General features: G+C 35.0%; 1 protein-coding gene across 8 annotated transcripts in view; it reads right to left on the bottom strand.

Annotated features, from left to right (window-relative positions):
* TCF12 (transcription factor 12) overlaps positions 1–15088 on the bottom strand; it is a 385612-nt gene that overhangs the window by 16155 nt on the left and 354369 nt on the right. For 4 of the 8 annotated variants that reach the window (XM_046007718.1, XM_046007719.1, XM_046007723.1 and 1 more), the window contains 5 exons: positions 13991–14064; positions 12908–12979; positions 11953–12159; positions 3782–3896; positions 2587–2749 (listed from right to left, as the gene is read on the bottom strand). In XM_046007718.1, coding sequence (XP_045863674.1) covers positions 2587–2749; positions 3782–3896; positions 11953–12159; positions 12908–12979; positions 13991–14064 — 631 coding nt within the window. The remainder of the gene's footprint in view (positions 1–2586; positions 2750–3781; positions 3897–11952; positions 12160–12907; positions 12980–13990; positions 14065–15088) is intronic. The other 4 variants (XM_046007721.1, XM_046007725.1, XM_046007720.1 and 1 more) reach the window with 3 other exon arrangements.

Raw genomic sequence — 15088 nt, 5'->3', positions numbered from 1 at the left:
ATCTTCAGGGGTACCTGAAATATACAGGCTTCAAAGGTCCCACTATGAGATGCTGATTTAGTGAGCTTGGGTTGGGACTAAGACAACCTGTTTTTCTAAAGCTTTTCAGGATTTTGTGCATTAGGGCTGAGAACTATTGCAAGATCCAGAGAGATCAGTGACGATCCTAGCATTACATAGCTAATTAGTGGCAATGTAATGACAAGGACCCAGGTAAGTATTCTATGGAAACAAGGCTATATCACACTCCTAAAATCATCATTATCATAATAGTAACTATAGTACCTTACTGCATGCAAAAAAGTGTGCAAAGGGCTTTTATGCATCATTTTCAGTTTATTTCCATAAGAATCCTATAATACTCTCTTTTTAGAGAAAAAAAACCCTGAAGTTCAGAGAGTTTTAACAACTTGTCCAGGGTCACTTGGCAAGTATGCGATGAAGCCATAATTTAATCAAGGACCATGATATTAATCTATTGACTGTCATTAATTACTAAGCATTGCTGTTACTAGTAAACTGTTATACTTCCTTCTCATTTTCTGATGACCTATAACAGGGTTCAGTAATTTATGGCCCATGAGCTGGCTTCCTGTTTTCTTACATAAAATTTTATTCAAAGAGCTATGCTCAGTTGCTTATGTATTGTCTTTGGTTGCTTTTATCATAATGGCAGGGTTGAGTAGTTGTGACAGAGACCCACCTAATGGCCCACAAAACCTAAAATAGCTACTGTCTACCCTTTACATGGAAAGTTCACTGAACTCTGACCTTTAAGACGAAAAGATGAATAAGAAGGAAAGATGCAAATTATTTCTCTTAAAATTCTATTTGAATAATAAAACTACTAAAGAATTAAGATGCCTCAAAGGAGTAGTCTCTGGATTCTCTGACCCAACTTTTACTTCTTCATGCTCCTGTACAACTGAGTATAATGCATACTAAAATGACAATATTAAGGGACACCTGGGTGCCTCAGATAGGTAAGCATCTGCCTTCAGCTGAGGTCATGATCCCAGGGTCCTGGGCTCTCTGCTTAGCTGGGAGTGTTTCTCCTTCCCATCTCCCTCTCCCTCCAGGTTGTGCTTGCTCTTGCTCTCTCTCAGATAAACAAACAAAATCTTTAAAAAAAATAAAAAAAAAAAAAGACAGGGGCGCCTGGGTGACTCAGTGGGTTAAGCCTCTGCCTTCAGCTTGGGTCATGATCTCAGGGTCCTGGGATCGAGCCCCACATTGGGCTCCCTGCTCGGTGGGGAGTCTGCTTCCCCCTCTATCTCTGCCTGCTGCTCTGCCTACTGTGACCTCTCTCTCTGTGTCAAATAAATAAATAAAATCTTAAAAAAAAAATGACAGTATTAGAATCTTAAAATTTAATTTTTAGATAAATTTTCAATTTAAATTTTTTAGTTATATCTTCCATGCTCATCGTGGTCTTCTTTGTACCCTAATTTAATAAAAAGAATATGTTTTAAATATCTGTGTGTGATATATACATATTATTGATGCCAAAAAACAAGATATGCCAGAAATACACCAAACCAAACCATCTAAATTTAATGTAGAATTAGAAGAAAAATCTGAGGGAAGAACCTGAAAATCATCTGAAACTAATGTACTATGTATCAATATCCATAGTGAAAAGCAAAGTCAAGTCTGATTTCTAGAAAATCTTCCCCAACAACATCAGTCCACCTGGAGTACTTCCTTTTCCATATTCTTCTCAAATCATTGTTTAAATCAGGAGTTGGCAAACTTCTTCTGTAAAGGGCCAGATAGTAAATATTTTCAGCTTTGTGGGCCATCTGGTCTCTGCTGTAACTACCCAAATCTGCCACCGCATTGGGAAAGCAGCCATAGGCCATATGCAAATGAATGGGGTATGGCAGTGTTCCAATAAAACTTTATTTTTATTTTTTAATTTTTTTTTAAGATTTTATTTATTTATTTATTTATTTGACAGAGAGAAATCACAAGTAGACAGAGAGGCAGGCAGAGAGAGAGAGAGAGGGAAGCAGACTCACTGCTGAGCAGAGAGCCCGATGGGGGACTCGATCCCAGGACCCTGAGATCATGACCTGAGCTGAAGGCAGAGGCTTTAACCCACTGAGCCACCCAGGCGCCCCCCAATAAAACTTTATTTATAAAAATAGGCCATGGGCTAGATTTGGCCCATGGGTCATAGTTTGCTGACCCCTGGTTTAAATCATACAACAGAGTTTTACCATAAACATAGCATTAAAATAATATATTCAAGTATTTATTGGTGTACTGTATCTAAATGTCTCCAAATGTAAAATTTAACTTGTTTTAATTATTTTGTGCTCTAACTGAAGGGAGAGATATAATTCTTTTTTATATGGAGCCCCTTAAATACTGTGGTATAATGTAATACATATTTTTGGAGTCAGCATTTTATGACCCCCCTTTTAGGGCTACTATGAGCACTAAATGAGGTAAAATATGAAGTCCTAACACAGTACCTAAAACATAGATGACACTTAATAAATGCATGACACCCTTCAATTTTCCAAGCATTTTCACCCATGGCGAGTGAGTGAAATGTAATACCTGGATGTTAACAAATACCTTGTTCTGCCTCTAGATGAAACCTTGATATCTTTTTGGGAGGATTCATCATCTGATTTCATGTCATCTGATGAAGGAGGTTCATGAAGGTTTTCATCTTTTTCTTTGCTTTCAGTCTTGATTTCTGCTGGAACAACAGTTCCAGACTGACTTTGCAAGCCACCTAACAAAGAGGCAAAGAAACATAAATGTCCAGAATTAGAACTAAGACAGTAAAAAGCCTTCTAGATGGTGAATTTTTCACTTGTTACAGGACTCTTATGAAAGTCTGAAGATGTAGGATAATATACTATTTTAGAGGTGGAAAGTACAGATCCACAAACCTTGGAGAAAATTACTTTTAAAGCATCTGTATTTAAAAGAAGAAGTCTGGGGTGCCTGGGTGGCTCAGTGGGTTAAGCGTCAGACTCCAAGCTCAGCAGGGAATCTGCTTGAGATTGTCTCTCTCTCTCCCCAAAATAAATAAATCCTAAAAAATTAGTAAATAAATAAAAGAAGAAGTCTGACCTTGATGGTTACTCTAATGCTTACTTTAAGGCACTATTTAACAACTGAACAAATATGAGAAACTTGATGCAGTTTAGAAACTGACTTCCAAGATGCGGCTAAAGTAAAGGAAATAAGCTTTAACATTTTCCCAGATAAACACAATAAAATGGGTCACATGGTTAAATATAACTAGGAAAACTTTACTTTGGTGGTCTTAAAATTAGTAATATATTTGTACTTATAAGCTCTATTATAACATTATAACATTTATCAGTTTTTTTTATCAGTTTATTGTTTGTCTGTCTCTCCAATTAAATTATAATCTTCTAAATAAAAGCTATTGTCACTTGGAGCTCTCAACATTCTCAGAAAAATTCTTTACTGCGTCTAAGGACCATAAGGGCTCAGTCACGAGGGGAAGTGATTAGGAAAGAGACATAACAGAAGCATGAGCAGGTAAGATGACCAGTAAATACTGTACAGTTTGCATGTGGTTCTATCTGTCAATAAATATCTACAATTGGCCCAGCCAAATAGGAAAATTGGAACTAATACCTACCCTCTATGTTCAGTGGTACTACTGTTTGGAATTGCCCCACCTAAGATGACTTTTGGTTCACAGATGTCAATCTGCTTATAAGAAAGATGACAGTGTTCCAAATGATATCTCTGTATGCATTACTGCTGAGACCAACAATACAGTTACCTCTATAATTTTCTTGTGTTTTGTGGTTCAAGTCTGTGCTTGAAGCAGTGACGGTACTAGACAGGACTGAATGATTGCCATTGAGATTGACAGAGTCTTCTCGATGAGTTCCAACCTAAAGTTAAAAAAAAAAAAAAAAAGTCAAGACCATTTAGGGGCAATGATTGTTTAAATTCTTTTAATGGGCTTAATAGAGAAAATGAAATCTATCATTCATCTGAATTTAACTTTTTTGGGATGCTACTTTTCTGATTTTTAGATTTCAAAAGACTTGATGGTACCACTGCTTCTGAATCAAAACAAAAAAAAAATTCCAACTTTCAAATTTTATATTCCATAGAAGGTTGCTGTGTGAAGTGAATGAGCTAACAGAGATAAGGCACTCTAGAAGCCATAAAGCACTACACATTATAGCATCTGTTAATAATCTTACATCAATCAATCTGCAAATCTATTCCATATGCATATTCCATAGGTATGAATTTGCATTTAACAAAATATTGCTACACTCCAAGTAACAATAGTATTTATCTATACTTTGCTATACCCTTTCCTCACACACATGTACATAGTTTCTTGTTTTTTCTTCTTCCTTTGCCTCCCTCAAAAATTTTAAAAGAGCAGCAAAAGCAATACAAAATGAAATAAACTTAAAACAAAAGTTCTGCATTGGCAGGCAACAAAAATGACATATTTTTATTGTTTTAGAGAAAAAAGAAAGAAAAAGATGAATTATGCTAATTGCATAAATCACAATTAGCCTAAAATTAGAAGTAAGACTGCAAGTATCACCAAGTATTTTAGCTATAGTTGTATTTTTAGAAAAACTGGTTACAAATGAAGCTTTTTATTAGAACAGTGGCACATGTGTCAACTACAAGATTAAGCCTTTAATTAAGAGGTTTATTGCTTGGAGTTATATATAAGAATCACTGTTTTTCAACAAATCCCTCAATCCCAGCAAATTCTTTTGCTTTGGATCCCTCTTGAGTAATTAATTTAGCTTTTATCTTTCATGAGTTTGTATGGATTTTACCCTAAGAGGTATAAATACCCCTGTGCAAGTTTATCCTTTGGTTTCCTGTGAACCCAACAAAAGGCACCAAAGCAAAGTTTTAGGCAACAGGCCATTTGGTACTGGACTAGATTAGAAAACATCAGGTTTTTCACCTCTCTTTTAAAGAAATGTCTGTGCTCTGTCCTTACTCTTATCTTTCATGTAGCTTTTCTTTTTAAAATTTTCCAAGGAGGGAGGGTGGCATAGGAGAGGAGAGTAGGAGGGGAGAGAGAGAATCTTAAGCAGGCTCCATGCCAAGCATGGAGCCTGAGGTGGTGTTCCATCTCTCACAACACTGAGATCATGACCTGAGCCAAAATCAAGAGTCACTTAACTGACTGATCCATCCAGGTGGCCCTTTAATGTAATTTTTAAAAACCCACTTAATGTATTCCCTATGTACTTCTAAATTTATTTGAGGATCAGTCATTGCTGAGGATTAGCCGCTTTCTTTGCTTGCTATAAACTGCTTAATGATCTAAGAAGAAGGTCAGTTTAAAAATCCCATTTATAAAAATAAATATAATATAAATACAATATATAGCTGCAAAATCTTTGGGACTTTAGGAGCCTAAGCCTATTCTAAAGATAAATACCACCAGAACAATATTGACTGGCTGAAGAAATCATTGCAGGACAAAGTAAAAGCTAAGATTTCTGTGTTTGTGTTTAGAATGTGAACTTAAAACAAAACTTCCCCTGATCTTTGGTAATATGTGGCAAATTTTGTTCTCACCTACTATTCTGAGCTATCATACCAAGTAACTTAAAATAGTCTTTTAAAACTTAAACTTTTAAACATATGTGCATTTACTCTATACTGTATGTGTACAACTCATTTTACAGCTCTGTAAGACAATACTGTCTTACAAAATACTGACTATTTTGTAAGACAAAATAGTCGCAAACTGAATTTCCATCCAACCAGTAAGTGATGACGCATCTTCTGAATTCTTACTTTTTTATTTTATTAGTAAAAACAATTCTATGATTTTCTGAATCATTATCTAAGTAAATCTTAGGGCTTTTGCCTTTCCCTGAAGGAAAATCGGATGGTTGATCAATTTGTTTTGGGATATAAACACCAACAAATATTTTCATCTCTTTGGAATACTATAAATTATTTTTTTGGCTCCCGCAAAGAAAAAAAAATTAAAGCTTTAAAAAATGGCCTCAGACTAGCAAAAAGCTTGAAGTCTGGAGTTCCTCATATTAATGAAGTTAGCAGGAACTTTTTTTTTTTGGTAACTTGATTCCCCTTGCAAATGGCCCTCATATATTTTCTGGAGAATTTGACTTTCACAGTTCTTAAACTTCTATTTAACCCTTGCTCACACTGGCTCCCATGTCCTCCTTTTAATCTGCAGCTACCCATTCAAGCAGCTCTGTCCACAGACACAACAGGTGTATAAACAGTTCTTTGTCTGAGCTCAGCGACTGGGCCAGCCCGATAGAACCCTATGTTTAATTGTTCCTCTCGTTAGCATACAGCTGACAGGCTGCTGCTACTGGGGGAGAAGTAGGGGAAGGCAAAACCCTAGGCCTGCTATGCTCTATATTTCAATTATTATGAAGAGCTCTATTTCAGAATAAAAGGCTCATTAAATGACATCATCCTGCATTCTGAATCTTCACAATCTGTGTATGGCCTTACTTTTGTCGGAGCACCCAACAAGGGACCTGTTTTCATTTAATTTGGCCAATAGCCTTAGCACCCACAATAGAAAAATGCTAAATCTAATTAGTTGATGAATAAGAGGTCTTGTGAATTAAGAAGCAGACTGAAAAGTACTGAGTATGAATTCCTCTCTGATTCTGAATTCTATTCTAATAATTTGTTCCATTTGTACTGTTCACTGAATACTAATTATTTAAATTAATCAGTATTAATCTACAGACTGATTAAAGGATCTTTATTTTCTGTATGTATTTTGTTTTACCTACAGAGGGGTTTTACGCTAGAAATGGTAGAATATGGTGCTTCTTTAATGATATTGCCATAAACATATAACCTATATGGTTTTCAAACTTAAAAAGTTGCCATTTGGAACAATTCTGAATTTAAAAAATGGTATCAAATCCCTTAAAAACCACCATAATGTAGTTTTAATGAAAAAAAAAAAATTAAACTGCCCACTCAGGAAAAAATTGGTTAGAAAAAATAAATATAGTTAAAGATAAACTCCTTCAATTCATTTGAAACCTAGACATACAATTTCTATGGCATACACCTATACTAATAAAATTAAATACTGTCTAAATGTAAGGTTATAACAATTCAAATTTGCTATGTGACAAAAGTGTTAACTTTGAACAAATATTACTTATTTGCCTGTTAGTCTTTAATAACTTCATCTTATGTCTCTTATAACTATTCTCTATTCTCTAACTGCTTTAAGATGTAGAAAACAGATAAAACTTATATATTTACATCATTATATAAGAAACTTTAAATCCTACAATTTAACACTATTTATTCTGCTGTCACAAAAGAACACCAGACATCTCCAACCATGGCTTAAACAACAAAAACCCAAATAATTAAAAAAAATTAAATGGTTGGATTAAATTCCCTTAGTATTTACAACAAAGAAATCAAAAGACCTTATGGATAAGTTTTGTATCATAAATAAGGAACTTTTTAAGATTTCCATCAAGCTTCCATTAATACAAAAAGCTTCTCATATAACTTAGTATGAAGTAGAAATCACTCTTAGAGGAATGAGTACTTTCTGTTAAAGATAGAAGGTGTCATGAGCTATCTACAGAGCCATAAACAGGTATGACATACAATAACTATTATAATGTTGAGACCTCTTAATAATGCCCAAGTAAAATTAACAATTCTGGTCCTTTCTGGTATTTTTTCCAGTTAGCAGTTTATTCCAAGAGTTTATTCTTAGACTAAATAAGTGGCAGCAAAACTGAAGTCCAATGTTGACATTTTAATAGTTCCCAAAACCCTGCCTTTAAAATTTGAAAGTATACCAATCACATCCTAGTAAGACTATCTGACAAAAAAGTCTCAAGTTTTATATTTGCATTCAGCAAATATGAAGAAATCATCAAAAATAATGAAAGGGAATATGAAATTAAGTAAATGAAAATATTAATCCTATCAAAAAATAAGAGCAAATATTAAAACTGTCAGGCTGGCTATACTAAGTATATTTTAAAAAGCAGGAATTATTTATTTCTTAGTTTCTTTTTCTGACACAGTAAACTTTCTAAGAATTTAATTTTTATGTGTATTAGATAGTTAAAATAATGTTAAAAGCTTTCTGTAGTTGAAACCTCATTTAATTCTAAACTTTGAGGCTGGGCAAGTTCAGTTCAAAGTAACAGTCAAAATCCAGTCTTTTGATTTTGGCTTCTGTTAACATATGTTTCTCGCAGTTGGTAGTCTTATCTCCTTGTTGTGAAATATAAAAATCTTCTTCTGGAATACTAATTATTTCATCTATAAGACAAGAAGATGACTCTTTCAAAAATCAGTATTATCCGCTATCGATGACTATTACTGACATAATCTTCTTACAATCGAAAACAATGTAAAGAACGTTTATCAGCAACTAAGTTATTTCCCTGACCAAGGGACACTATTTTGATTAAACCTGTCTACGTAGTCTGTTATGACAAGCACTCTTGATAGCATTGCTGGCTGAGAGCTGGGCTGTCTATACCTCTTTTTTCTTGACATCAACTCTTACTCCTCTACTCTAAGTGTATTCTGGCTTACCTCAAATATTCCAACTACTTCAACAAAACTCCCAAACCAATTTCATTAAAAAAAAAAAAAAAAAAAAAAAAAAAAAAAAAAAAAGCAAGCAGTTATAAGTCTCCAAGAAAAAGAAGAAAACTTGCTAACTCTCGTTACCTGCATTGGGAAGCTAATTTATGTTGTAATTCAAAAACTGGCAAGGTGTTAACTGCTGGTTAAATCAGGTCCTGGTTTTTTTGTTTTTTATAAATTAAGGCGCTCTTTGGTAAGTGAAGTTTTAGTGGAACACAGCCACACCCATTTGATTTCATAATGTCTCTGGCTGCTTTCATGCTACAATGTTAGAGTTAAGTAGTTGTGACAGAGACCATAGAGCCGGCAAAGCTGAAAATATTTACTATCTGGCCTTTTTTTTTTTAAGATTTTATTTATTTATTTTACAGACAGAGATCACAAGTAGGCTGAGAGGCAGGCAGAGAGAGGAGGAAGCAGGCTCCCTGCTGAGTAGAGAGCTTGAAGTGGGGCTCGATCTCAGGACCCTGAGATCATGACCTGAGCCGAAGGCAGAGGCTTAACTCACTAAGCCACCCAGGCACCCCTATCTGGCCTTTTACAGAAGAATGCTGATCCCTCTTCTAAATGCTAGGAGAGAAAGCAATATCATATTTAAAACCTGCCATTAGGATAGTGACCTACAGTAAAGTCCCATGAGAACAAAAATTTTATTTGAATGTTCTGTGGAGTGCTCACTTTGGCAGCACATATACTAAAATTGAATGTTCTGTGGAATTCCTGAAATGGTATTTATTAGAATAATTCTATTTTCTGCAGAAAATAAATGGAATGATGAAAATTACATACTTTAGAGAGAAGCTGACCTTACAAATTCCACTTGGCGATACAGAACTGTTTATAAACTGGTATTTCTGTGCTTACTTCGTAATTTTGGCCACATAACTTCCATTTTTAGAAACCTTTAAAACAAATACTAATTTATGTTACTATAAAGGAAAAGTATAAAAACTGCCAGAAAGTCAAACAGGACCAAAAAGGAAAAGTGATTTGAGAATGTAAAATTGTGTGATTTCTTAGTCATCATCAGTTAGAATGCAGAGGGGCAGGAGTGAATAATAAAAGCAGGAGATTAATTCTTGGAGATGGCTGGCAATAGCTAAATCACATACCTTCCAATAATATGAAAAGAGTTGATTTCATACAGGTGGGTACTGGGCGTGTAAGCAGGGGGCTCCTGGCACTACTGATGTCCTCAGATAGCTGAAGAGCTGCCAGGATAAGAATCTTCCTCAACCAGATTGCCTGGCTGACAATGAGCTTCATTTCATTCTATCCTTGGATCTTTTTGCTGAAACTGAGAACTGAGGACTCAGAGCTAAACTGTTCATTTCAGAATGACGGGAGATGGACAGTGAGTCACTTGACAGTTTCAGATTTTTTTTGTTAGTTAATAACTTTTATATTTTGAGGGTAAGCCTGGCAGAAACATCTGTGGATCCACCTCCACTACTGACTGAGTCTGGATGGGATGGATCGAACAGACGATGTCTGGCAGATTTTCACCAGCTCCATGTCTCGAAAAAGGCCAGAACTGGAGAGAGGACCTTGGTAGACATACTGAGCAACAGCGTGGGCTTAGCTGCTCTAGCACTGTGGCTCAGACCAAGTCAGATGTACCTCCTAATGAGAAGACTTTTTCTAAACTATTTTTTTTTTCCTTTTAAAAGAATATTTCTGGCAGCCTTTCTGCTGATGCTCTGAAGTAGGCAGCATATTCATAAAGGATATAACAGAAGCTACTTTTTAAATTAAAAGGTTCAGGGTAATATCTAATGAAACAATCTTTCCCTCCAAAAGTCCTTCTAAAATGCACTAGATTTCTACATGGCTTTGGAGGGCTGGATTTTGAAAAGTCTCTTTCCAACTCACATCCAAAGTTCATTAAAAACAATCTCCAGAAGACAGAAGTTTTTATACAGACTTGACATTTAATTGGGAGGAGCCAGAGATATATCAAATATTATAGAGGAGCAGTGAACTATCAATAGGGAAGAATCAAAAGACAATTAAGAGGTGAAGGAATAACTTCAAATGTTGCAGTTCAGGCAAATTTGGGATTTAAGTATATTTAATTTTTGTCATTCTTGTAAAGAAGGATAAGCACTTACTTCAACAAAACAATAATTATTTGACATTCTACATTTATATTTACAACAATGCTATCTTATTATACTACTGGTATTATTTTACTATTACTACTAAGAGTGATAATACCCTCTTCTATTTCTACGACTTTCATAATTTTAAATGTTTCCACATTTTATTAGCTTACTGAATGCAACAAAAATTTAGAAGGAGCCTGAATTTCAAGTTTTTGACATTGAAAAAAAAAACAACCCCAAACTGGTTGTTAAGATATGCAGGCATCTAATGTTACTTATGCTGCCGAAAACACTGTACTCAGGAAACTAGGCAGCCGTGTTTGATGTTTACTTCAGCTGCTCCAAAATGAATACAAATGGCTGTCTGACATGTGAATGTGAAAATCTGGAACCAATCCTGTTTTACAGAACACAAGCCTTCAGCATTTGGGGCACCTAATTATTTTGGTGATAGGTGAATTTTACCCTTGATCACATGGCTTACAGCTAGAAATCTGTTCCATAGGAGAATATTTCATTGCATGCAATAAATCCTAAAAACAATGCTATAAACATTCAAACACACGGCATCAGTTAAATTGCAGGTTCAAAAAGAGCTTCATTTCTTTCAAAGACAATCTGGATAAAAAATAACATAGGACATGCAAAAAATTTTTTGATTTGCCTGAAGTATTTTACCTTTTTCTCTCTAAAGAATTATGTTTTTAAAAAGATGGATTGCGTTATCTTATTCTCTTCAGAAATTAACTGAGTATTTTTTCCTTTTATTGTCATTTAAATTACAGCTATTCTTAAAACTACTCCATATTTTCTTCATTTGGTAATAAAGCTTAAATTTGGAGTGGTACAAATAATTTCACATTCCTTCTGCCTTTGAAGGCTGGTTCTGAATTATAATAAACAGCCAGACCCCTTAAAATTCAGTCTTGCTTTACTATTTGTTGCTCTTCAGACTTCCTACACACTATTTCAAGGCAAAACTGTCCTGGCCACACATCTGGAAAGAAAAAATCTAAGTTTAAGCTAAAATGAACTTGCAGAGAGTTTCAGCTCTTTGCACATGATTGTAGTAGGACTTTAAGGGCCAATGCTCTGCCAATGACCCTGTCTGATAAGTCCTTTTTAAAAAAGGACTCTCTCTCCAAAAGATTTCATGAAAAACATTTAGGACTATAGGCATTAGTGGTCATTACAAAAGAGATGAGCACTATTTTACCATTGAAGCAGATCGACTGCTTGTAACAAGGCTTGATCCACCATAGTTTGAATTGAGGCTTCCAATTGGTGCATTATGGGATGGTCCCAATAAACTGTGTATATCACTGTGACCAGCAGGCAAACTGGTGGACGGGCCCACAGCATGGTTCCGCAGCACATGGATAGCATCATCCAGTCTGTCTAAACGATCCTCCATTCGAGACTGCTGTACGGATTGAAAAAAGACATGGAGGTTACCGCTGGTATCTGTTAAATTATTAAACTGCTATGTTTCCTACTTTGGGATATATGGAAGACAGCAAGTAAAATGTACTATCATGTAGCTTCAAAAGCAACTACCTGTACTACAATCAAGAATCAAAGCAAGGATATTTGCTGACTATGCAAAATTAACAATGCTTCAGAAACAAATCACTGCTTCATAAAAATCTATTTACCAATCTACCATGAGGCTATTTCTTTTAGCTTTCTACAGAAGATGAAGACTATTCTGCTGTGTCTGATAATTACAGGTGATAAAAACGATAACCTGGACTTTAATACTGATCTTTGAAATGCGGGCAATTTAGGGAAGGGTCCTCAAATTCATCAAGTTTAAGCTGTAATTTTAAGTGAACAAAGCATACCTATCTGAAATGGTGAACACATCCAAATATGCTCTTTCACAAAACTGAGGAAATGATATTGTCTGTGGATACACACATGCCCCATACACAAACATATTAGAATTTTAAAAATCAAAAGCACATGCCAGTAGAGCTCTTTTAAAAGGAATCATTCTCAATAACATGAAAGAACAAAAGTCTATTCTTACATACTGAACAAAAACGAAAATGGTCATTGTTTGATTTTAAAAGACTTTGGAGTCTGTATAGGCTTTAAGAATTTAAATGGATAATAGGAAGTATAATTAACTGAAACACAAAAAAGGCACCATCTAAAAGAAATAGTACCTCACAGACATCCTTTAAGAAGGACATTGCATCTTGCAAATGCTCGTGAAGTTGCTGCTCAACTCGATTTTTCTGGCAAAGTCAAGACAGAACAGGAGGCAAAGCACAGGTTAAGATTAACTCCAAAAGAGATGAGGAAATAGCTGATGTGCATGTCAGCATAACATGTTAGTAAAGTTAACGCGGAGACCTGCAAGATCTACTTGTATTAAGGTATGAGAAGGCTGGGATTTAATAGCAAAGTTATAAGGTTAGCATCTAAACAGCATACATTGCTTATATTTGCTTGCAAAATATGAGAGAAGAAGACTTTCCTTTCAATTGTTCTGTTAGTCACAGAAAAAGAACTTTTCTATTTGCAACCTGGAATTATTGAATGATAGCATGACTTAGCATTCCATCAAGTTATCCTCATTTTGTTTTTATAATCCTTTGTAATTCTGTGGTAAGCACTGAAAAGCAACAGCAGTTAACATTCTACCACAAATTCTTCGTGCTCAATACCTAGACAGGCTCTTTTATTCTACTGCTTTATTCATTTCGTTAAATAACATTTTTGCTTTTACAATGAACATGACACATTTTTTTAAAAAAGAAAACCTGGGAAATAACACTTTTCATGACAAATATAACTGATACTACATTTTAAACTTTTAATAGAAATGTAATAAACCATATACAGAATAATCACATGAGAAAGAATAAAATATGCCATTTTCCCCTGCTGGACTAACTTTCTTGCTTTTACTTGGTCTCTGTGCTTTTTTGTTTTTTTGTTTCCTCTTATAGGTAAACATAAAAGTACAGAAGAACTGACTCTAGATTTATCAAAGGAGCAAAAATCCTGTAACTCTATTTTAACACCAGCTGTCCTGAGACCAGAAGCCTGAGGTCCCGAAGAACAGATGGCAAAAGGCACACCCAATGTATCTTATATTGTTAAACTACATCAGGCCATTTGTTAACAAAGAATTTGTGTGTAATGCTATCCTACTGTTTTTTCACTGTTACTCAAGATTTACTGAAAAAATGCACCCATGCTATCAGATAAAAGTGACCCATATATTCCTAAGAGGCTCTTACCAGCGAGTGGAGTGAGTTTTCATAGCTTGGGGATGAAGGAGCTTGACCTCCAGGTCTGGGCCACTGACTGGTACCTGTTAAAACAAAACACAAAAGCACATATAGGTACCTTGGTTAACTCAATGATCTTGATAATATTCTGAAAGAAACAGTAACAATGTTCTGTAGCTATATATAAACTTATGTAAGCATTTTTGTTCAGCCTTCAATGTAGTATTGGTTATTTATAACCCCAATACATTAAAAACTTTTTTTTTCATTATTAATACAACAATGTAGGGAGTTGAAAAAAATATACTTTAAAAACATTTGTATTAGTTATTGTTAACTACTTCTGTTATTTTGTAACAAAAAAAGCAGGAACAGACACATGAATACAGAGTACTGATGGTTGGGAGAGGAGAGATGGGGAAAAGGAAAAACTGGGTGAAGAAGTGGGAATTATAGGCTTCCACTTATGGAATGAATAAGTCATGGGATGAAAAGTACAGCATAGAGAATCTAGTCAATGGTATTGTGATAGTATTGTATGGTGACAGATGGTAGCTACACTTGCAGTGAGCATAGCACAATATATAGAGTTGTTGAATCACTGTTGTACACCTAAAATTAATGTAACATTGTGTGTCAACTATACGTCAAAAAACAAAATCAAACAAACAAAATAACCCCAAATTACTTTTATGTTTGCCTATCTTCAGACTTTATCTGTTAGCACACATTATCTTGAGAAAATGTACTTAAAATATATGTAATTTAAAATTCTATTCCTCGGGGGTGTCTGGATGGCTCAGTGGGTTAAAGGCCTCTGCCTTCGGTTCAGGTCATGATTTCAGTCTCCTGGGATAGAGCCCCGAATCGGGCTCTCTGCTCAGCAGGGGGCCTGCTTCCCTCCCCCCACCTCCCCACCCTTCCCCTCTGCCTGCCTCTCTACCTACTTGTGATCTCTCTGTGTCAAATAAATAAATAAAATCTTAAAAAAAAAAAAAAAAGTCAGATGCTTAACTGATTTAGACACCTAGGCACCCCAAGGATAAAGAGCATTTCCGAATTAAAAGGTACAAATATATTTATGATCCTTAAGTCACATAGCCAAAC

This window comes from Meles meles, chromosome 6 (genome assembly GCF_922984935.1).
Source record: "Meles meles chromosome 6, mMelMel3.1 paternal haplotype, whole genome shotgun sequence".
Classification (NCBI taxonomy): domain Eukaryota; kingdom Metazoa; phylum Chordata; class Mammalia; order Carnivora; family Mustelidae; genus Meles; species Meles meles.
Note: the sequence above shows the minus strand (reverse complement) of the source record. Positions and strands in the feature narration are given on the sequence as shown.